This window comes from Oncorhynchus keta, chromosome 1 (assembly GCF_023373465.1).
Source record: "Oncorhynchus keta strain PuntledgeMale-10-30-2019 chromosome 1, Oket_V2, whole genome shotgun sequence".
Taxonomy (NCBI): Eukaryota; Metazoa; Chordata; class Actinopteri; order Salmoniformes; family Salmonidae; genus Oncorhynchus; species Oncorhynchus keta.
Genome location: NC_068421.1, coordinates 88,448,731 through 88,473,408, shown reverse-complemented (window position 1 = coordinate 88,473,408; position 24,678 = coordinate 88,448,731). Strand labels below are relative to the sequence as shown.

Genomic DNA, 24,678 nt, shown 5'->3' with positions numbered 1-24,678 from the left:
CACTAAACAGACAACATCCCTGGTTATCCCTACTGCCTCTGATCTGGAGGACTCACTAAACAGAGAACATCCCTGGTTATCCCTACTGCCTCTGATCTGGAGGACTCACTAAACAGAGAACATCCCTGGTTATCCCTACTGCCTCTGATCTGGAGGACTCACTAAACAGACAACATCCCTGGTTATCCCTACTGCCTCTGATCTGGTGGACTGACTAAACAGAGAACATCCCTGGTCATCCCTACTGCCTCTGATCTGGTGGACTCACTAAACAGACAACATCCCTGGTTATCCCTACTGCCTCTGATCTGGAGGACTCACTAAACAGAGAACATCCCTGGTTATCCCTACTGCTTCTGATCTGGAGGACTCACTAAACAGACAACATCCCTGGTTATCCCTACTGCCTCTGATCTGGAGGACTCACTAAACAGAGAACATCCCTGGTCATCCCTACTGCCTCTGATCTGGTGGACTCACTAAACAGAGAACATCCCTGGTCATCCCTACTGCCTCTGATCTGGAGGACTCACTAAACAGAGAACATCCCTGGTTATCCCTACTGCTTCTGATCTGGAGGACTCACTAAACAGACAACATCCCTGGTTATCCCTACTGCCTCTGATCTGGAGGACTCACTAAACAGAGAACATCCCTGGTCATCCCTACTGCCTCTGATCTGGAGGACTCACTAAACAGAGAACATCCCTGGTTATCCCTACTGCCTCTGATCTGGAGGACTCACTAAACAGACAACATCCCTGGTTATCCCTACTGCCTCTGATCTGGAGGACTCACTAAACAGAGAACATCCCTGGTCATCCCTACTGCCTCTGATCTGGAGGACTCACTAAACAGACAACATCCCTGGTTATCCCTACTGCCTCTGATCTGGAGGACTCACTAAACAGAGAACATCCCTGGTTATCCCTACTGCTTCTGATCTGGAGGACTCACTAAACAGACAACATCCCTGGTTATCCCTACTGCCTCTGATCTGGAGGACTCACTAAACAGAGAACATCCCTGGTCATCCCTACTGCCTCTGATCTGGAGGACTCACTAAACAGAGAACATCCCTGGTCATCCCTACCGCCTCTGATCTGGTGGACTCACTAAACAGAGAATATCCCTGGTTATCCCTACTGCCTCTGATCTGGAGGACTCACTAAACAGAGAACATCCCTGGTCATCCCTACTGCCTCTGATCTGGTGGACTCACTAAACAGACAACATCCCTGGTTATCCCTACTGCCTCTGATCTGGTGGACTGACTAAACAGAGAACATCCCTGGTCATCCCTACTGCCTCTGATCTGGTGGACTGACTAAACAGACAACATCCCTGGTTATCCCTACTGCCTCTGATCTGGTGGACTGACTAAACAGACAACATCCCTGGTCATCCCTACTGCCTCTGATCTGGTGGACTCACTAAACACACATGCATCCTTTGTAAATGATGTCTGAGTGTTGGAATGTGCCCCTGGCTATCCATAAATTTAAAAAACAAGAATGGTGCCATCTGGTTCGATTAATATAAGCAATTTGAAGTGATTTATACTATTACTTTTGATACTTAAGTATATTTTAGCAATTCCATTTACTTTTGATACTTAAGTACATTTAAACATAAAACTTTTAGGCTTTTACTCAAGTAGTATTTTACTGGGTGACTTTCACCTGAGTCGTTTTCTATGAAGCCATCTTTACTTTTACTCAAGTATGGCAATTGGGCTCTTTTCGGACCACTGTGTTCTTATATGTTTAAGTAAAGCAGAATACTTCTATATCTAGTGGCGAGACTGGAAGCCTTCTCTGTCCATCTATGCATATCCTCATCTAGTGCAGAGCGGTCCTCTGGAGCTCCCATTTCACTACAACATTCAAGTGTTTTGAGGACCAAATGAAAGGTGAGGTATTTGTATTTGCGGCTGAGGCAAAAACAGTAGAAATCCCAAGTGTTCCTCGATAAGATCCAACTTGGACTCAGGGATAAACGTAACATAGTAAATCCCGAATACTCCCAACTGGTACGATTATGTTACGTTTCGTATGGTATGTATTCATTTATGGATGTCCATCATACATTTCGTACAATATGTTACGATTTTGAAAACATATGATATGTTACGAATTCCAATTAGTTGTGGCTAACGTTAGCTAAGTGGCTAATGCTAACGGTAGCGAGGTTAGTTAGGCTAGAGGATAAGGTTAGGAGTTAGGTTAATGGGTTAAGGGGAAGGGTAAGCTAACATGCTTAAGCAGTTGCAAAGTAGCTAAAAAGTAGTAAGTAGTGGCTAAATTTCTAAATCTGCCCGCCCTGATTCAAACACGAAACATTTGGGTTGCTAGACATTTGCGTTATACATCCAACCACTGTACTTTCCTTTTTGCCTTATGTCTTATGTAACCATACAAAACGTAACACATCATACTCATTTCAGTATTCTGGATTTACCTTTGCTATGTTACATCTAGTCTATGAGACCAGGCTTTAAGATCAGGTCAGGAAGGACCTCTGTATCTCAGTTGGTAGAGCATGGTGCTTGCAACACCAGGATAGTGGGTACGGTTCCCGGGACCACACATACGTAAAACGTGGATAAAAGTGTCTGCTAAATGGCATATAGTATTATAATACCCCAGTGATGATATTGGGATAAAGTCTCCTCTATGAGTCTCTCCATCGTGTTGAGTAGTGGGTTTGGAACTGGGCCCAGGACAGTCAGTGTGGCTGGATCACTTGATAAAGGGCTCAATGGCCAAATGTTCGGTTTTAGATTCAGCCTGTGTTGGGTCAGTGGTGGGTTTGGAACTGGGCCATGTTTTATATGAGTCTCTCCACGGGCGGCGGCTGGGTTATGTTCCACATTTCTACGCGGGATCCCTCCTTCTCCTGTCGGCTGGGGCTGTAGGTGCCATGGGTGGCCCTACGGTTCAGAGCCACCACCAGACCCACAGAGGTACTGACCAGGGCCAGTAGCAGCACCACTGACACCAGACTGACCGACAGCAATAGGTCAGTGGTCAGCCCTTCAGAGGTTAACTGGAAGGGGTGAGGAAGAGGAGGAGGGCAGAAGGGGAGAATGGGGGAGGAGGGGGAGGACATTAGTGGAGGTGGGAGGAAGAGGAGGACAGTGGTGGAGGTGGGAGGAAGTGGAGGAGGACAGGGAGGACATTAGTGGAGGTGGGAGGAAGAGGAGGACAGGGGTGGAGGTGGGAGGAAGTGGAGGAGGACAGGAGTGGAGGTGGGAGGAAGAGGAGGAGGGGGAGGACATTAGTGGAGGTGGGAGGAAGAGGAGGACAGGGGTGGAGGTGGGAGGAAGTGGAGGAGGACAGGGGTGGAGGTGGGAGGAAGAGGACAGGGGTGGAGGTGGGAGGAAGAGGAGGAGAACAGGGGTGGACAGCAGTGGGGGTGGGAGGAAGAGGAGAAAGGGGAGGACAGGGGTGGAGGTGGGAGGAAGTGGAGGAGGACAGGGGTGGAGGTGGGAGGAAGAGGACAGGGGTGGAGGTGGGAGGAAGAGGAGGAGGACAGGGGTGGACAGCAGTGGAGGTGGGAGGAAGAGGAGAAAGGGGAGGACAGTGGTGGAGGTGGGAGGAAGAGGAGGAGGACAGTGGTGGGAGGAAGAGGGGGAGGACAGTGGTGGGAGGAAGAGGAAGACAAGGGTAGAAGTGGGAGGAAGAGGAGGAGGACAGTGGTGGGAGGAAGAGGGGGAGGACAGTGGTGGGAGGAGGAGGAAGACAAGGGTAGAGGAAGAGGAAGACAAGGGTAGAGGAAGAGGAAGACAAGGGTAGAGGAAGAGGAAGACAAGGGTAGAGGTGGGAGGAAGAGGAGGACAGGGGTAGAGGTGGGAGGAAGATGAGGACATGGTTAGAGGTGGGAGGAAGAGGAGGAGGAAGAGGAGGACAGGGTTAGAGGTGGGAGGAAGAGGAGGACAGGGGGAGAGGTGGGAGGAGGAGGAGGAGGACAGGGGTAGAGGTGGGAGGAAGAGGACAGGGTTAGAGGTGGGCGGAAGAGGACAGGGTTAGAGGTGGGCGGAAGAGGACAGGGTTAGAGGTGGGCGGAAGAGGAGGACAGGGGTAGAGGTGGGAGGAAGAGGAGGGGAGACAGGGGTGGAGGTGGGAGGAGGACAGGGGTAGAGGTGGGAGGAAGAGGAGGGGAGACAGGGGTAGAGGTAGGAGGAAGAGGAGGAGGAGGGGAGATGGGGGTGGGAGGAGGAGGACAGGGGCAGAGTTGGGAGGAAGAGGAGGGGAGACAGGGGTAGAGGTAGGAGGAAGAGGAGGGGAGACAGGGGTCAGTACAAGTACACTACAAACTGCGAAGCAGGAAACACATGAACATCAATAAATAGGTGCTAAAGTACATAGACAGCATCATTAACAAACTGGTCAGACCAGAGGGAAGAAAAACACAAACTCTGTCTAATCTCTCTCTTCATCACACACACACACACACACACACACACACACACACACACACACACACACACACACACACACACACACACACACACACACACACACACACACACACACACACACACACACACACACACACACACACACACACACACACACACACACACACACACACACACACACACACACACACACACACACACACACACACACACACACACACACACACACACACACACACACACACACACACACACACACACACACACACACACACACACACACACACACACACACACACACACACACACACACACACACACACACACACACACACACACACACACACACACACACACACACACACACACACACACACACACACACACACACACACACACACACACACACACACACACACACACACACACACACACACACACACACACACACACACACACACACACACACACACACACACATTCTCTCTTCTGGATATGTTACACAAGGCGCTCTGGTTCCAAGCGCTGTGCGTGCGTCATGGTGGATCTGTCCCCTAGGCAGTAGCGTTGGGATCAGACGAGGATCAGGGATTGGACGAGGCTGGACAGGACCAGGCTGCACTGGAGACTGGAGTCTCTGATGTGTGAACCCCCCCCCACTCTATCTGGCGCCGCTCATGGCTAACACCAGCACCGGTAACAGGATTATCGTCATGCCAACACACCGCTGCCCTGTGCGAGCCACTTGGAGCACCGTCTGAGGAGAATCACACAAACGCAGGGTGGTGTCACAACTCAGCTCAGACACGGAGAAACACGTACACCGTGCCAACAATCCAAACACACATCACAGACAACTGTTGCCAGGGCTGCTCAAACAACAAGGACCGATTAAGGACGTACAATCATCACTGTTTTTGACATAGTGATTCACAGCACATTGGATGTTGTATATCTGATGATTTTGACTAAGTGAAGTTCTGTATGTTCCATCTTACTAAGCCACTGCTGTCAGAATGACCTTACATGTGTCATATTGGAGCCAAGATGAGGTGCTGTTGGGAGATTTGAGCAGTTAAACCAAGTCAACTGTCACCTCACACAGGAAAAAGAGTGAGCAACATGCCCTTGTGATGTCACAGAAAAACACTCCTGAAAAGAGTCATAGCACCAGGAAACCCTGAAATAAAGCTACACGAATGCCTTTTTTAAAGGGTTATTGGTTGTTTGTCTGTCAGAAGAGAAGGGTTGAGTGTCAGAGTACCCAGAGAACTCCACAGCCAGACAGGTCTCTCTAACCAGTCTACACTCTTAGCAGTTTCTATAGCAAGTGTGTGTGTGTGTGTGTGTGTGTGTGTGTGTGTGTGTGTGTGTGTGTGTGTGTGTGTGTGTGTGTGTGTGTGTGTGTGTGTGTGTGTGTGTGTGTGTGTGTGTGTGTGTGTGTGTGTGTGTGTACTGCTGAGTTCTATGTGGGTGTGTGTGTGACTGTATCTCGATGAACGATTGTATCTGCCAGATAAGCTGCCCAATGAGCAATTCTGCATTTCTATGAAACAGTCCCAACCTGCTGAAACACCACCAGATCTATGAAACAGTCCCAACCTGCTGAAACACCACCAGATCTATGAAACAGTCCCAACCTGCTGAAACACCACCAGATCTATGAAACAGTCCCAACCTGCTGAAACACCACCAGATCTATGAAACAGTCCCAACCTGCTGAAACACCACCAGATCTATGAAACAGTCCCAACCTGCTGAAACACCACCAGATCTATGAAACAGTCCCAACCTGCTGAAACACCACCAGATCTATGAAACAGTCCCAATCTGCTGAAACACCATCAGATCTATGAAACAGTCCCAATCTGCTGAAACACCACCAGATCTATGAAACAGTCCCAATCTGCTGAAACACCACCAGATCTATGAAACAGTCCCAACCTGCTGAAACACCACCAGATCTATGAAACAGTCCCAACCTGCTGAAACACCACCAGATCTATGGGGAGTTGTAACTCCAGACGGAAACACAGACTGCTTTTAGCTGGTCAAGCATCTCTCTCTCTCTCTCTCTCTCTCTCTAATTCAATGGGCTTTATTGGCATGGGAAACATGTTTACATTGCCAAAGCACGTAAAATAAACAATACAACAAAAACAAACAAATCGAATTAAACAAAACAAAGAAAACCTCCGATATTAACAGTAAACATTACACAAAAAAAGTTTCAAAAGATTAACAATGTTTTAATGTTATATTATTAGTGGTTAAAAAATGTAGTATGACATTTAAAATGTTACATAATGCTATGTGTTGTGACAATAGTCAAATGTACGAATGACAAATAAATATAGGTTACATTGGTGTTTCTCACCCACTGGTTGACCTTTTCTTCTGGCAGCAAGTCACACATTTTGCTGCTGGTATTGCCCACTTCGATATTTCTCTTAAGAGTTACGGAGGTTTGTCAAAATGTCATTTGTGTTCAAATTCTTTGCATGTTTGTGTAATCTGAGGGAAATATGTGTCTCTAATGTGGTCATACATTTGGCAGGAGGACAGGAAGTGCAGCTCAGTTTCCACCTCGTTTTGTGGGCAGTGAGCACATAGCCTGTCTTCTCATGAGAACGAGGTCTGTCCGCGGCGGCCTCTTTCAATAGCAAGGCAGTGCTCACTGAGTCTATCCTTATTCAAAGCTTTTCTTCCTTCACTCACACTAATGCTACCTTTCTGTTTAGGGAAAGGTAGCATTACAATTTGCTTTGTTTTTTGGTTGATTCTTTCCAATGTGTCAAGTAGTTCTCCTTTAGTTTTCTCATAATTTGGTTGGGTCTAATTGTGTTGCTGTCCTGGGGCTCTGTGGGGTCTGTTTGTATTTGTGACCAGAGCCCCAGAACCACTTCTCTTTTCTGGAAGTTGATAACCTGTGGATATAGTCCTAATTCTGCTCTGCATGGATTATTTAGGGGTTTGCATTGCACTCTGATGATATTTTTGGTGAATTCTGCATGCAGTTGGGTTTTTGTCCCAATTTGTGAATTCTTGGTTGTTGAGGGACCCCAGACCTCACAACCATAGAGGGCAATGGGTTCTATAACTGATTCAAGTATTTTTTGCCAGATCCTAATTGGTATGTCGAATTTAATGTTCCTTTTGATGGCATAGAAGGCCCTTCTTGTCTTGTCTCAGCCTTGTGGAAGTTACCTGTGGTGCTGATGTTTAGGACGAGGTAGGTATAATTCTTTGATGTCCTAGGCCAATAGATAGAATTTATGTTTGTTTTGAATTACTAAGATTCTCTGTCAGGGCCCAAGTCTGACAGAATCTGTGCAGAAGTTCTAGGTGCTGCTGTAGGTCCTCCTTGGTTGGGGACAGAACAACCAGATCATCTGCAAAAAGTAAGACATTTTAATTTAGATTATTGAGGTCGGGTTTTGCAGACTGTTCTAGTGCCCTTGCCAAATAATTTATATAAATTCTGAAGAGGGTGGTGCTCAAGCTGAATCCCTGTCTCACCCCTCCCTCCCCCAACCCCCAGGGAAGAAATCTGTGTATTTATTGACCACACACTTATTATCGTTTGTCAATTAGTGTGTGCAGGATGTGTACAGTGCCTTAGGAAAGTATACAGACCCCTTGACTTTTCCACATTTTGTTACATTACAGCCTTATTCTAAAATTGATTACATTAAAAAATTCCTCAGGAATCTACACACCATACCCCATAATGACATCACAATACCCACGATGACAAACCGGAAAAAGGTTGTTAGACATTTTTGCAAATGTATAAAAAATGTGGTCTGTCGTATGGTATTTTGGTAAGAAGCCTATTTGACATTGTTTTCACTGAGGAAATGTTGGAGTCTGCTGTCTGATATTGCAGAGGATTTTTCCGAAATGACTGTTGACACAGATTCCGCGGTAATTATTTGGGTGATTAGACCTTGGTTCCAAATATTGTGGAAGATGCCAGATCTGAGGAGAATGTTGAAGTTGTTGAATTTGGTGTGTGTGTGTGTGTGTGTGCCACCACTAGCGGTCATTGAGTTGGTATCTTAGGATCTAATGGAAAAATAAATGGATTAACCTCATTGTCTCTCTGGGTGGGCGAGGAGGCTTTTAAATAGAGCACTCCTCGGGCCCCAGAATTTCAATATGAACCCGAATTGGATCCGTTTTCCAAAACTTGTCCGAGCTGAGAGAAAATCGGATCAAAATTGGTTCCAAATGGAAGCGAAAGCAAAATAATTCAATTTTATTGCTCGTTTAAGCCAGCGAAATTGTTTTGACTTGTCTAGCAGTGAACTTTTATGTGCATTTTTGGTTGTATATAAAATAAACGATTTGTGGTCTACAGCTTAGTATTTTCATAATGACATCTCTATAGGTAGATTGAGAATTTTATGAAGTTTTCAGAAATGTTTTTCTTATTTCTGTTGACCAAATATTTTAGAAGAAGGATCTTTTTATGTGATGATCATCACATGCCAGACTGAGAGCAGCGAATAGTAGTTCACTTTTGTCTTTTTGTCTGTAACAGGCTTATTGTTGTACTGAACAACATTACAATCTAGCCTATTTAACTGTTTTGATCAACATTGATTTAGACTAAAGTTAGGCTAAGCCTGTTAGACCAGCAAGCTTCAAATTCAAAACCCATTTTGAATAGGCTCCCATCAGCATTCCCAAAATATCAAAATAAAATATCAAAACAGCCTACTAAATAGGTGAAGTCTAAACAAATAAATTAGATAGCCTAAATAAACAAGTAAATTGAATAAATAAAACAATTCAATTAAATAGCTGAGGTATTTTCCCCTCCGTATAATGTGGATAAATGAAGATTTGCCTGTTGTTTTTTCCTCTCTGTACTCTCTTTCCTTCAGCAAAGAACGATTCAATGTTTCAGAAACTATTTTTTATGTGATGATCATCATGTGCCAGACTCAGAGCAGCGAATAGCAGGGAAAGGTCAGTTGTACAACTGAATGCCTTCAACTGAAACGGGTCTTCCTCATTCAACCCAACACCACTGAATCAGAGAGGAGCAGGGTGCTGCCTCAAATCGACATCCACGTCTTCGGTGCCCGGGGAACAGTGGGTTAACTGCCTTGCTCAGGGGCAGAATGATAGATTTTTACCTTGTCAGCTCGGGGATTCTATCCAGCAACCATTCAGTTACTATCCCAACACTCTAACCACTAGGCTACCTGGCGTTCACGTTTGGCTGTACCCTAACATTCTGTAGACTTTATAGACTAGGGGCGATCACTCTTTTCCGCTGTGTTCTCCTCCTCTTCCACAACAAGTAGCCGATCTTACCGATGTGCACTGGCTTATTTTCATCAAGAGAATATAGCATTTTGTCACAACATGATATTGACACATTTGGTTTGATGAAAAGGGACCCATGACAGTCATTTAAGAGAATACAATCTAAATGTGTCAAATTTGCATCTGCTGTTTAGGAACTAAACTCTTCAAATATCATTTTGGATCCGGTCGGTATTTCACATTTTTTTCTACACAGATCCGTGGCCACCGAGCGGGATCCGACCGGGGATCCGTGGTCACCGAGCGGGATCCGACCGGGGATCCGTGGTCACCGAGCGGGATCCGACCGGGGATCCGTGGTCACCGAGCGGGATCCGACCGGGGATCCGTGGTCACCGAGCGGGATCCGACCGGGGATCCGTGGTCACCGAGCGGGATCCGACCGGGGATCCGTGGTCACCGAGCGGGATCCGACCGGGGATCCGTGGTCACCGAGCGGGATCCGACCGGGGATCCGTGGCCACCGAGCGGGATCCGACCGGGGATCCTTGGCCACCGAGCGGGATCCGACCGGGGATCCATGGTCACCGAGCGGGATCCGACCGGGGATCCGTGGCCACTGAGCAGGATCCGACAGGGGATCCGTGGTCACCGAGCGGGGATCCGACCGGGGATCCGACCGGGGGATCCGTGGGTTAACTACATAATGTGGGATCCCGGATCTCGTGCAATAGGATTCGGAAAGATCCGTGAAGACCTCCACTTTGAAATAGGATTCACAGAACAGTTAGTAACACGTTCAAATTCAAACACTTTCCACTTTTAAAAGTTCCCAATCAGAATTCAACAATGGATGTTAATCAGACAGGACAGAATATGATAAAAGGGGAAGAAACACACTAGTCTCTCTCTTCTTTCTCCCATCTTCATCAGACCTTCACCCTCTACAACACCCTCTATTCTCCCTCTCATGCTCTCTCTCTCTTTCTCATTCTCTCTGAATGGTCCTTCTGTAGCTCAGTTGGTAGAGCATGGCGCTTTTTAACGCCAGGGTAGTGGGTTCGATTCCCGGGACCACCCATACGTAGAATGTATGCACACATGACTGTAAGTCGCTTTGGATAAAAGCGTCTGCTAAATGGCATATATAAGAGAGACACATCAGTAAAGCCACTGAGAGAAGATTCACTATTTCTCTCAACTTTATCTTTCCTTTCCTCTTCCTTGGGTCTCAGCTACTTCACACACACACACGCACGCACGCACGCACGCACGCACGCACGCACACACACACACACACACGCAGGCATATTGACGTGCACATTCATACACACACGGAATGGAAAGGTTTGCGTGTGTACAGTATGTGTGAGGTTATCAAGAGGTCACTTCTCTCTGTGTATCCTGTTAAGAGAGATTAGGTAACTATGTTTGGATGCCACACAGCTCACCGGATGACTGGTAAACCCACCCAGTACTGACCAGTGACATAACTACTTGATGTTGGATAAATGAAGACAGGAAGTGAAAGGAGGACAAACAACAGATTGAGGGTGAAAAGACAGGAAATGTTTATTTGAAAACAGACAGAGAGATGGACATAAAGACGGACAGACAGAGAGATGGACATAGAGACATACTTGTTTAAAGAAGACATGAAAGAACAGACAGAGAGATGGACAAAGACAGACAGACGGACAGAGAGACAGACAGAGACAGCCAGACAGATGTGATGGATGACAGACAGACATAGAGACAGACAGAGACAGACTGAGACATAGAGACAGACTGACATTGAGACAGACATGCAGAGACATGCACATAGAGACAGACAGACAGACAGAGAGCTGGACATAGAGACAAACATGCACAGACAGACAGACAGACAGACAGACAGACAGACAGACAGACAGACAGACAGACAGACAGACAGACAGACAGACAGACAGACAGACAGACAGACAGACAGACAGACAGACAGACAGACAGACAGACAGACAGACAGACAGACAGACAGACAGACAGACAGACAGACAGACAGACAGACAGACAGACAGACAAAGAGACAGACAGACAAAGAGACAGACAGACAAAGACACAAACATATGTTTAGGTCTAGACAACAACAGGGAATGTGTGACAGAGTTTCAAATTAATAAACGTTAGGTGTGATTCATTGCCTTCAAGGGCCTAGGGCCATCTCTCTAGCTACACCTCAAACAGTATCAGGACAGTACCATCATCCTCAAGGAATACAAAGTATAAATGAACATGAGGCTGACCAGATATTGTAAGTGAGATTAATCTCAGAAAACACTATACTTTTCCAAAAGTGCAAAAGTTTTTCAATAAGAAATAACGTTCCTTTGGGGAAATTGTGCTTATACACTAACTAGCCTGTGCAATTGCAAAACCAGTGTCTTATTTTCCATTTGTTCCATTTGGAAAATTCCCTTTATTACAGTTTCTGTCTAGCCCAGTCTAATGTACATTATAAACCAGGTGGTTCGAGCCCTGAATGCTGATAGGCTGAAAGCCATAGAATATCAGACTGTTTACCATGGGTATGACAAAAAAAACATATTTTTACAGTTCTAATTACGTAGGTAACCAGTTTATAACAGCAAGGGGTTTGTGGAATATGGTGAATATAGCACGGCTAAGGGCTGTAATCCAGGCACTCTGCGTTGTGTCGTGCGTAAAGAACAGCCCTTATCCGTGGTATATTGGCCATATACCACACCTCCTCAGGCCTTATTGCTTAAATATAATGCTACCTGAGTTGTGTTAGTATAGCGCCATCGCACAAAGGATATTCATATTGCCATATCCAACAAAGAGCATATTCAAAAATCACACAAATTTATTAAAAAATATGCTGCCTATAGAAAACGTGTTGCTTTTAAAGGCACAATAACAGCTCTGTGCTCTTTTCAGAAAAATAAGATAAATCCATTTACATGTAGCTCACCTCAACAATATATAACAGAATTAAACCAATAACTAAGTTGTACACATACAATACCGTTCAAAAGTTTGGGGTCACTTATAAATGTCCTTGTTTTTGAAAGAAAAGCTCATTTTTTTATCCATTAAAATAACATCAAATTGATCCGAAATACAGTGTAGACATTGTTAATGTTGTAAATGACTATTGTAGTTGTAAACGGCTGATTTGTTATGGAATATCTACTAGCCCCTACCTCAGATTAGACAAAGAGCTTCTGGATATCAGGACAGCGATCACTCACCTCAGATTAGACAAAGAGTTTTTCTGCAACAAGCAGGACGCACAGGACATTCTCCAAACACCCCAGTTATTGGCAAGAGGAAGAGACGCATGTACAGAGGACACAGAGTTGGGTGCCTCGTAAGGATCCGCTGAAGACGAGTGGGAAAGCTGCCGTTACTGTCAATATTTTACTCGTCAACGTGCAATCATTGGACAATAAATTAGACGAGGTACGGTCACGAATATCCTACTAACGGGACATCAAAAACTGTAAAATCTTATGTTTCACAGAATCGTGGCTGTATGATGACATGGATATTCAGCGAGTGGGATATACGCTGGAGGGGGGGGGGTCTGTGCACATTTGTAAACAACAGCTGGTGCAGGAAATCTAAGGAAGTCACTAGATTTTGCTCACCTATCTTATGATAAACTGCAGACCACACTATTTGCCAAGAGAGTTTTCATCTATACTTTCGTGGCTGTTTGTTAACCACCACAGACAGATGCTGGCACTAAGACTGCACTCAGTCAGCTGTATAAGGAAATAAGAAAACAGGAAACCGCTCACCCAGAGACGGCCAGAGAGTTCAGGGAAATGTAAATCAGTTCTACCTAACTTCTATCAACATGTTAAATGTGCAACCAGAGGGAAAGAAATTCTAGATCACCTGTACTCCACACACAGAGACGCGTACAAAACTCTCCCTCGCCATCCATTTGGTAAATCTGACCACAATTCTATCCTCCTGATTCCTGCTTACAAGAAAACATTAATGCAGGAAGCACCAGTGACTCGGTCTATAAAAAAGAGGTCAGATGAAGCAGATGCTAAACTACAGGACTGTTTTGCTAGCACAGACTGGAACATGTTCCAGGATTCTTCCGATGGCATTGAGGAGTACACCACATCAGTCATTGGCTTTATAAATCAGTGCATGGAGGACGTCATCCCCACAGTTACTGTACGTGCATACCCCAACCAGAAGCCATGGATTACAGGCAACATTCGCATTGAGCTAAAGGGTGGAGCTGCCGGGACTCTAACCCGGAAGCTTATAAGAAATCCTGCTATGCCCTCCGGCGAACCATCAAACAGGCATCAAAGAGTCAATACATGGCTAAGATTGAATCGTACTACACCGGCTGCGATGCCAATCTTATGTGGCAGGGCTTGCAAACTATTACAGACTACAAAGGGAAACACAGCCGCAAGCTGCCCAGTGGCACGAGCCTAATAGACGAGCAAAATCACTTCTATGCTCGCTTCGAGGCAAGCAACACTGAGGCATGCATGAGAACATCAGCCGTTCTGGACAACTGTGTGATCATGCTCTCTGTAGGTCAACATTCACAAGGCCAGACGGATTACCAGGACATGTGCTCCGGGCATGTGCTGACCAACTGACAGGTGTTTCACTGACATTTTCAACATGTCCCTGATTGAGTCTGTAATACCAACATGTTTCAAGCAGACCATCATAGTCCCTGTGCCCAGGAACACTAAGGCAACCTGCCTAAATCACTACAGACCCATAGCACTTACATCCATAGCCATGAAGAGCTTTGAAAGGTTGGTCAGGCTCACATCAACACCATTATCCTAGAAACCTTAGACCCACTCCAATTTGCATACCGCCCAAACAGATCCACAGATGAAGGCATCTCCATTGCACTCCACACTGCTCTTTCCCGCCTGGACAAAAGGAACACCTGCGTAAGAATGCTATTCATTGACTACAGCTCATCGTTCAACACCATAGTACCCTCAAAGCTCATCACTAAGCTAAGGATGCTGGGACTAAACACCTCCCTCTACAACTGGATCCTGGACTTCCTGATGGGCCACCCCTCCAGGTGGTGAGGGTAGGTAGCAACACATATGCCACACTGATCCTCACAACTGGGGCCCCTCAGGGGTGTGTGCTCAGTCCCCTCCTGTACTCCCTGTTCACCCACGACTGCGTGGCCAGGCACGACTCCAACACCATCATTAAGTTTGCAGACGTCACAACGGCCAGATTCAACCCCTTAACACGCCTGATCACCAAAAACAACAACAAAGCCTTTAGGGAGGAGGTCAGAGACCTGGCCGGGTGGTGCCAGAATAACAACCTATCCCTCAACGTAACCAAGACTAAGGAGATGACTGTGGACTACAGGAAAAGGAGGACCGAGCATGCCCCCATTCTCATCGACGAGGCTGTAGTGGAGCAGGTTGAGAGTTCCTTGGTGTCCACATCACCAACAAACTAGAATGATCCAAACACACCAAGACAGTCATGAAGAGGGCACGACAAAGCCTATTCCCTCTCAGGAAACTAAAAGGATTTGGCATGGGTCCTCAGATCCTCAAAAAGTTCTACAGCTGCAACATCGAGAGCATCCTGACTGGTTGCATCACTGCCTGTTACGGCAACTGCTCGGCCTCCAACCGCAAGGCACTACAGAGGGTAGTGCGTATGGCCCAGTACATCACTGGGGCTAAGCTGCATACCAGGCGGTGTCAGAGGAAGGCCCTAAAAATTGTCAAAGACCCCAGCCACAGGTCATAGACTGTTCTCTCTAATACCGCATGGCAACCGGTACCGGAGGGCCAAGTCTAGGACCAAAAGGCTTCTCAACAGTTTTCACCCCCAAGCCATAAAGACTCCGGGATGCTGGCCTTCTAGGCAGAGTTGCAAAGAAAAAGCCATATCTCAGACTGGCCAAAAAAATAAAAAAATTAAGATGGGCAAAATAATACAGACACTGGACAGAAGAAGATTCTGGACAGAGTGTTATGGACAGACTAATCTAAGTTTGAGGTGTTCGGATCACAAAGAAGAACATTCGTGAGGCGCAGAAAAATTTGAAAGATGCTGGAGGAGCGTTTGACGCCATCTGTCAAGCATGGTGGAGGAAATGTGATGGTCTGGGGGGGCTTTGGTGATGATTAAGATGGGCAAAAGAACACAGACACTGGACAGAGGAACTCTGCTTCGAAGGCCAGCATCCCGGAGTCGCCTCTTCACTGTTGACGTTGAGACTGGTGTTTTGCGGGTACTATTTAATGAAGCTGCCAGTTGAGGACTTGTGAGGTGTCTGTTTCTCAAACTCGACACTCTAATGTACTTGTCTTCTTGCTCAGTTGTGCACCGGGGCCTCCCACTCATCCTTCTATTCTGGTTAGAGCCAGTTTGCGCTGTTCTGTGAAGGGAGTAGTACACAGGGTTGTATGAGATCTTCAGTTTCTTGGCAATTTCTCGTATGGAATAGCCTTAATTTCTCAGAACAAGAATAGACTGACGAGTTCCAGAAGGAAGGCCTTTGTTTCTGGCGATGTTGAGCCTGTAATCGAACCCACAAATGCTGATGCTCCAGATACTCAACTAGTTTTATTGCTTCTTTAATCATAACAACAGTTTTCAGCCATGCTAACATAATTGCAAAAGGGTTTTCTAATGATCAATTAGCCTTTTAAAATGATCCACTTGGATTAGCTAACACAGTGTGTCATTGGAACACAGGAGTGATGGTTGCTGATAATTGGCCTCTGTACGCCAATGTCGATATTCCATAAAAAATCTGCCGATTCCAGCTACAATAGTCATTTCAAATCAAATCAAATTTTATTTGTCACATACACATGGTTAGCAGATGTTAATGCGAGTGTAGCGAAATGCTTGTGCTTCTAGTTCCGACAATGCAGTAATAACCAACAAGTAATCTAACTAACAATTCCAAAACTACTGTCTTATACACAGTGTAAGGGGATAAAGAATATGTACATAAAGATATATGAATGAGTGATGGTACAGAGCAGCATAGGCAGGATACAGTAGATGGTATCGAGTACAGTATATACATATGAGATGAGTATGTAAACAAAGTGGCATAGTTAAAGTGGCTAGTGATACATGTATTACATAAGGATGCAGTAGATGATATAGAGTACAGTATATACGTATGCATATGAGATGAATAATGTAGGGTATGTAACATTATATTAGGTAGCATTGTTTAAAATGGCTAGTGATATATTTTACATAATTTCCCATCAATTCCCATTATTAAAGTGGCTGGAGTTGAGTCAGTGTCAGTGTCAGTGTGTTGGCAGCAGCCACTCAATGTTAGTGGTGGCTGTTTAACAGTCTGATGGCCTTGAGATAGAAGCTGTTTTTCAGTCTCTCGGTCCCAGCTTTGATGCACCTGTACTGACCTCGCCTTCTGGATGATAGCGGGGTGAACAGGCAGTGGCTCGGGTGGTTGTTGTCATTGATGATCTTTATGGCCTTCCTGTAACATCGGGTGGTGTAGGTGTCCTGGAGGGCAGGTAGTTTGCCCCCGGTGATGCGTTGTGCAGACCTCACTACCCTCTGGAGAGCCTTACGGTTGTGGGCGGAGCAGTTGCCGTACCAGGCGGTGATACAGCCCGCCAGGATGCTCTCGATTGTGCATCTGTAGAAGTTTGTGAGTGCTTTTGGTGACAAGCCAAATTTCTTCAGCCTCCTGAGGTTGCACATCAAGCCTACCACTGTTGTGTCATCCGCAAACTTGATGATTGAGTTGGAGGCGTGCGTGGCCACGCAGTCGTGGGTGAACAGGGAGTACAGGAGAGGGCTCAGAACGCACCCTTGTGGGGCCCCAGTGTTGAGGATCAGCGGAGGGGAGATGTTGTTGCCTACCCTCACCACCTGGGGGCGGCCCGTCAGGAAGTCCAGTACCCAGTTGCACAGGGCGGGGTCGAGACCCAGGGTCTCGAGCTTGATGACGAGCCTGGAGGGTACTATGGTGTTGAATGCCGAGCTGTAGTCGATGAACAGCATTCTCACATAGGTATTCCTCTTGTCCAGATGGGTTAGGGCAGTGTGCAGTGTGGTTGAGATTGCATCGTCTGTGGACCTATTTGGGCGGTAAGCAAATTGGAGTGGGTCTAGAGTGTCAGGTAGCGTGGAGGTGATATGGTCCTTGACTAGTCTCTCAAAGCACTTCATGATGATGGAAGTGAGTGCTACGGGGCGGTAGTCGTTTAGCTCAGTTACCTTAGCTTTCTTGGGAACAGGAACAATGGTGGCCCTCTTGAAGCATGTGGGAACAGCAGACTGGTATAGGGATTGATTGAATATGTCCGTAAACACACAGGCCAGCTGGTCTGCGCATGCTCTGAGGGTGCGGCTGGGGATGCCGCCTGGGCTTGCAGCCTTGCGAGGGTGAACACGTTTAAATGTCTTACTCACCTTGGCTGCAGTGAAGGAGAGTCCGCATGTTTTCGTTGCAGGCCGTGTCAGTGGCACTGTATTGTCCTCAAAGCGGGCAAAAAAGTTATTTAGTCTGCCTGGGAGCAAGACATCCTGGTCCGTGACTGGGCTGGTTTTCTTCTTGTAGTCCGTGATTGACTGTAGACCCTGCCACATACCTCTTGTGTCTGAGCCGTTGAATTGAGATTCTACTTTGTCTCTGTACTAACGCTTAGTTTGTTTGATAGCCTTGCGGAGGGAATAGCTGCACTGTTTGTATTCGGTCATGTTACCAGTCACCTTGCCCTGATTAAAAGCAGTGGTTCGCGTTTTCAGTTTCACGCGAATGCTGCCATCAATCCACGGTTTCTGGTTAGGGAATGTTTTTATCGTTGCTATGGGAACGACATCTTCAACGCACGTTCTAATGAACTCGCACACCGAATCAGCGTATTTGTCAATGTTGTTATCTGACGCAATACGAAACATCTCCCAGTCCACGTGATGGAAGCAGTCTTGGAGTGTGGAGTCAGCTTGGTCGGACCAGCGTTGGACAGACCTCAGCGTGGGAGCTTCTTTTTTTAGTTTCTGTCTGTAGGCAGGGATCAACAAAATGGAGTCGTGGTCAGCTTTTCCGAAAGGAGGGCGGGGCAGGGCCTTATATGCGTCGCGGAAGTTAGAGTAACAATGATCCAAGGTTTACAACATTAACAATGTCTACACTGTATTTCTGATCAATTTTATGTTATTTTAATGGACATTTTTTTTTTGCTTTTCTTTCAAAACAAGGACATTTATAACTGACCACAAACTTTTGAACATTAGTGTACATACTGTATCTCTGAACAGTCAGAGACCTTCAGTCTGGCCCACGGCTCCAATTTCTAATTGGCGCAGTTTAGGAACAACCCCTATTGTTTTTTAAAGACTCCTGTCTAAGGCTAAATCAAGTACGTAGTGGTCAGCTGTCACAGCCAGATTCAACCCCTTAACACCCGGTTAAGAGAACCCTCTCTGGGAACCCTGGTGGTACTGTAAAACAGACACAGATATAACAGTACTCACACACGGTTTTTCATTGGACAGGCATTTAACAATGAAACACCCACCACCAAAAGTCTTAAGCTTCCACTACAAGCTACACACACACACACACACACACACACACACACACACACACACACACACACACACACACACACACACACACACACACACACACACACACACACACACACACACACACACACACACACACACACACACACACACACACTCTCTCAGTCGTCCTGCCCTCCCCAGTCGATCTCAGGGTCGTCATCGAGTCGCAGGATAAGGTAGGAGAGTAGCTGGAAGAGGTTCTGCCAGAGCAGAACGGCCACGTAAAAGTAAATGTCGCTTACGTCGATCTGGCAATTGTCCCCGGCGAAACTCATGTCACACACACAGTGGTACTTGTTGATGAGGTTTCGGCAGTAGCCCCCATTCAGACAGGGGTTGGACTTGCACTCATCCACCTCCTGCTCACAGCTACACAGTACAGACACAGAGACAGAGGCCGAGAGAGGGTCAGAAAAATAGGCACACGACATCATGTGGTCTGTGTGTAATGTATGTGTTCTGTGTGTATGTTTTACAAAGTTAATCTATATTCTGGGTATATTTTCTTACTTTATCCCTCCCATCCCATCTACCCCTTCCTCCCTCTGTTTCCTTCTCTTTCTCCCTCTGTCTTTTACTGCTGCCCTGTGAAGCCAGGTAGACAGTCACAGGACAGCTCTCTCTCGTGCAGTTCTCTACCCCTTCCCTCTATCTCTTACCGGTGCCCTGTGAAGCCGGGTAGACAGTCACAGGACAGCTCTCTCTCGGTGCAGTTCCCTGAGTTGAAGCAGGTGTAGTTTCTGGTTTCATCTCCACAGACAGACACTGGCAGCTTGGGCCGACTGAGCAGAAACGCAGACACATACAGGACAACCCATCAGACAGGACAAACCCTCAGACAGGACAACCCATCAGACAGGCACACTTCTCTAGAGAGCGTGTGTGTGTGTGTGTGTGTGTGTGTGTGTGTGTGTGTGTGTGTGTGTGTGTGTGTGTGTGTGTGTGTGTGTGTGTGTGTGTGTGTGTGTGTGTGTGTGTGTGTGTGTGTGCGCGTGCGTGCGTGCGTGCGAGGTTGGGAGGCGGGCGGTGCCCAGGAGTGACAATGTGGGACCGGGGTTATTGGGTACTTGTGTAAGGGGGTTTATTTGAGAACTAGGGGGAGTGGGAGGGTACTGTCCATCTCCCCACTGGGAGACTATGGAGTCTAGGGGGTGATAGACCCCCTACTGCTCCTAAACTACAGGACATTAAACCAGAACTTAACACATCATGGACTCAGTCCTGCTCTATGGGACTTACAACATCCCATATGTAGGCTGGTTGATATGGCATTTCTTGAAATAGGTAGGGAGGAGTGAGAGGACTAGCAAATAATAAAAACAACTTACACATTCATGTTGACTACTATGTACCATGGAATTTCCTCAACACGATCACTGGAGGGAGAGAGAGAGAGAGATACACAGAAGAAAAAGTTTGATTTAGGATGTAAACTCTTTAATTATAGCTTAGTGATGGAGGCTGTTTCAAAAATGTCCTTGTGAAGGAGCGATTAGAGAGAGAGAGTGTTGAAAGTGCGTGTGAGAGAGAGTGTGTGTTTACAAGATAAATGAATGGAGGAATTCCCTCGATGATGCTCCGAAACTAACAAAATAGGAGAGGCAGTCGCACTGAGCCACCAGGGAACTGATTACGCAGTACACTACAGCTACACACTAGAGCCATAACCATATGACGTTTAGTACAACAGACATGCAACAAGTAAAGCACGCAGTTCATGCGTGGTTTCAGTGCCTTATACACATCTGAACATTTAGAAGATCTCCTTTTGCCTTAGTGTGTTGTAAAACTAAAAGGGAGTCCCGCTGGTGTCCTGTCCTGTATATCACTAAAAGGGAGTCCCGCTGGTCTCCTGTCCTGTATATCACTAAAAGGGAGTCCCGCTGGTGTCCTGTCCTGTATATCACTAAAAGGGAGTCCCGCTGGTGTCCTGTCCTGTATATCACTAAAAGGGAGTCCCGCTGGTGTCCTGTCCTGTATATCACTAAAAGGGAGTCCCGCTGGTATCCTGTCCTGTATATCACTAAAAGGGAGTCCCGCTGGTGTCCTGTCCTGTATATCACTAAAAGGGAGTCCCGCTGGTGTCCTGTCCTGTATATCACTAAAAGGGAGTCCCGCTGGTGTCCTGTCCTGTATATCACTAAAAGGGGGTCTCGCTGGTATACTGTCCTGTATATCACTAAAAGGGAGTCCCGCTGGTGTCCTGTCCTGTAGATCACTAAAAGAGAGTCCCGCTGGTGTCCTGTCCTGTATATCACTGAAAGAGAGTCCCGTCCTGTAGATAACTAAAAGAGAGTCCCGCTGGTGTCCTGTCCTGTATATCACTGAAAGAGAGTCCCGTCCTGTAGATCACTAAAAGAGAGTCCCGCTGGTGTCCTGTCCTGTATATCGCTGAAAGAGAGTCCCGTCCTGTAGATCACTAAAAGAGAGTCTCGCTGGTATACTGTCCTGTATATCACTGAAAGAGAGTCCCGCTGGTGTCCTGTCCTGTATATCACTAAAAGAGAGTCCCGCTGGTGTCCTGTCCTGTATATCACTAAAAGAGAGTCCCGCTGGTGTCCTGTCCTGTATATCACTAAAAGAGAGTCCCGCTGGTGTCCTGTCCTGTATATCACTAAAAGAGAGTCCCGCTGGTGTCCTGTCCTGTATATCACTAAAAGAGAGTCCCGCTGGTGTCCTGTCCTGTATATCACTAAAAGAGAGTCCCGCTGGTGTCCTGTCCTGTATATCACTAAAAGAGAGTCCCGCTGGTGTCCTGTCCTGTATATCACTAAAAGAGAGTCCCGCTGGTGTCCTGTCCTGTATATCACTAAAAGAGAGTCCCGCTGGTGTCCTGTCCTGTATATCACTAAAAGAGAGTCCCGCTGGTGTCCTGTCCTGTATATCACTAAAAGAGAGTCCCGCTGGTGTCCTGTCCTGTATATCACTAAAAGAGAGTCCCGCTGGTGTCCTGTCCTGTATATCACTAAAAGAGAGTCCCGTCCTGTAGATCACTAAAAGAGAGTCCCGCTGGTGTCCTGTCCTGTATATCACTGAAAGAGAGTCCCATCCTGTAGATCACTAAAAGAGAGTCCCGCTGGTGTCCTGTCCTGTATATCACTAAAAGAGAGTCCCGCTGGTGTCCTGTCCTGTATATCACTAAAAGAGAGTCCCGCTGGTGTCCTGTCCTGTATATCACGTTGGTGAAGTTGCATGGAGATGCATTGATTAAACTTTTATCTCATTGAAATGTACAAGTTGCAGAACCCGTTTTCAAAACATGAAATATTGTTTCATGATGTTATTGTTTCAACTGCCAGTTATTAAAGTCTATTTGTAGTCTATTTGTAGACTTCAAACTTAATATTTTTCAAAATTGTGTATAAACTCAAAGGGACTTAAACAAACTTCACAGACAAAAATAACATAAAAGCAATAACAATTTGGTGACAATGTTTCAGAATGAGGTGACGGTTTTCTGTTGCGTTTAGTCCTTTGTATACAAATAAATATTACATTTCATTCCATTCCTGACCCCAGCCATGTGACTCACTTGCAGTAAGGTCCGGTGTAGTTCTCAGCACACAGACAGGCGTACTTGTTCACTCCATGTAGACACGTCCCTCCATGAGCACATAGATGGTTCTCACACACATCCACCTCCTCCTCACAGTTCATGCCAGTGTAGCCAAACTCACAGGAACACTTGTATGCCAGCCCCTGAACGCTACAGTTGCCATGGATACAGGGGTTGGAGGCGCAGGTGTCTGTGTTGAGCTCACAACGGCGTCCGGCCCAGCCCTCGTCACAGCTACAGTTGAACAGGTTCCAGAGGTCCTGGCAGCTGCCTCTGTTCACACATGGGCTGGGCTGGCACACCGGGCCTCCACTGCACCCGCCCCTGGGTGGGCTGGGGGATGTCCGCAGGAACTGCTCCTCCTGAGTCCGGGGAAGGTTGACCTCTGAAGGGCTATAGTAAGGCAGGGCGATGCCCCCCACCTCCACGGTGCCCAGGCACCCCACTAGGCTCCAGCCAGCCTCGGGCCCCAGCCCCCCCAGCAGGATGTCCACCTCCTCCCTGAGGAAGTCCAGGTTGCCCCCTTCGCTGCTGGAGGTCCCTGCCTCCTCCGCCTCCTCATCCAGCATCATGGTCCAGCGGGATGCCTCTGCCCAGGGGGTGACCATGAAGAGGTGGACGCTGTGCCACTCCCCGTCGCTGACCCTCCTCCGACTGCTGAGGGACACTGTGGAGGAACCCTCCCCCACCCCGCTCTGGAGCTCAAGGAAGAGAAGGCCATCCTGCACAGACACCGTCACAAACTCCGTCCCACTCTCAGCGTGCAAGATGGCGGCGTGGCGTTTACGGGTGCGCATGCTGAGGGAGATGCTGGCCAGGCTGCGTTGGATACGGCCGTTACCGCGGTAAGACAGCACACTGCTGTCGTCAAGGAAAGTGGCGTTGGAAAAGCCTGTGAAGGAGAAGAAGGGATAATTATGTAAATATGTGGTCATTTAAAAAAAGGTTTTAATCCTCAACCATGTCATGGAATACAAGTAGTAGTGAAGCAATAAATACAGATATGAACAAGTAACTGTTAATGGGATTTTCATGAATGATTAGAATATTCCACCCTGAAACCATATGATTATGACGGGGAGTGATTCTCACGGCTTCCCCTAATCTTTGTCGGATGGGTAGCAGGACAGTATGTGTGTAGGATATCTACTGTTTGTGTGTGATGTCTTTGTATTCTTGACTTTAGAGCGTTCTCTGAATAAACTGTGCTAACATTTTGCGTAAACTGAGTCTTTGACTAATTATTATTATTATACCCATGGTCTTACAAACCTCGGGAATTGATCAGAGCTATGGATTGTTAGTTATTATCATTGGGATTGAATATTCTCGTGACAACTTGGTCCTTCGAGACGGATTTCAATTCCTGTTTTCTGTCGTCCCATGGGAGCGCCGAAAACCGTGCACGGACGGATCAGAGATCCTAAGTTAAACACCTGGCCTCTGGAAATTAAGGTTCCATTTCAGGCCGGTGGCAAACTGGTACACGACAGAAAACGGTGACGAAATCCAACCAACATTGAATTGTCAGCTGCAAGATAAGTTTGGTGATCTTTATTCATTAGTTTGGGTTTAAATTCTAAACTTACAAAAAAAGCTAGATAAATGTGAGGGAGGATTTTAACTGTAAAGCTAACAGTAAGTAAGATGTGTATCGGGTATACTGTCCATATAATCTAATGTAGAGAAAGTTTAAGACAAAAGTATCTATGTTAGTGTTGGCGGCACTGGGTCACAGATCTAAATAAGACATTTCGAAGTACAGTATCTAACAGTAAGACCTAAAAGTAAAACTGGTTGAAGTACG

At 46.5% G+C, this 24,678-nt stretch overlaps 1 protein-coding gene across 1 annotated transcript in view; it reads right to left on the bottom strand.

Moving 5' to 3' along the window:
- Positions 1-1,049: 1,049 nt before the first annotated feature.
- crb1 (crumbs cell polarity complex component 1) overlaps positions 1,050-24,678 on the bottom strand; it is a 68,093-nt gene continuing 44,464 nt past the window's right edge. The window contains exons 9-13 of the mRNA XM_052464137.1: positions 22,848-23,763; positions 20,644-20,691; positions 19,975-20,097; positions 19,558-19,684; positions 1,050-3,048 (exon numbers count right to left, since the gene is read on the bottom strand). Of these exons, the coding sequence (XP_052320097.1) occupies positions 2,830-3,048; positions 19,558-19,684; positions 19,975-20,097; positions 20,644-20,691; positions 22,848-23,763 (1,433 nt within the window). The 3' untranslated portion in view covers positions 1,050-2,829. The remainder of the gene's footprint in view (positions 3,049-19,557; positions 19,685-19,974; positions 20,098-20,643; positions 20,692-22,847; positions 23,764-24,678) is intronic.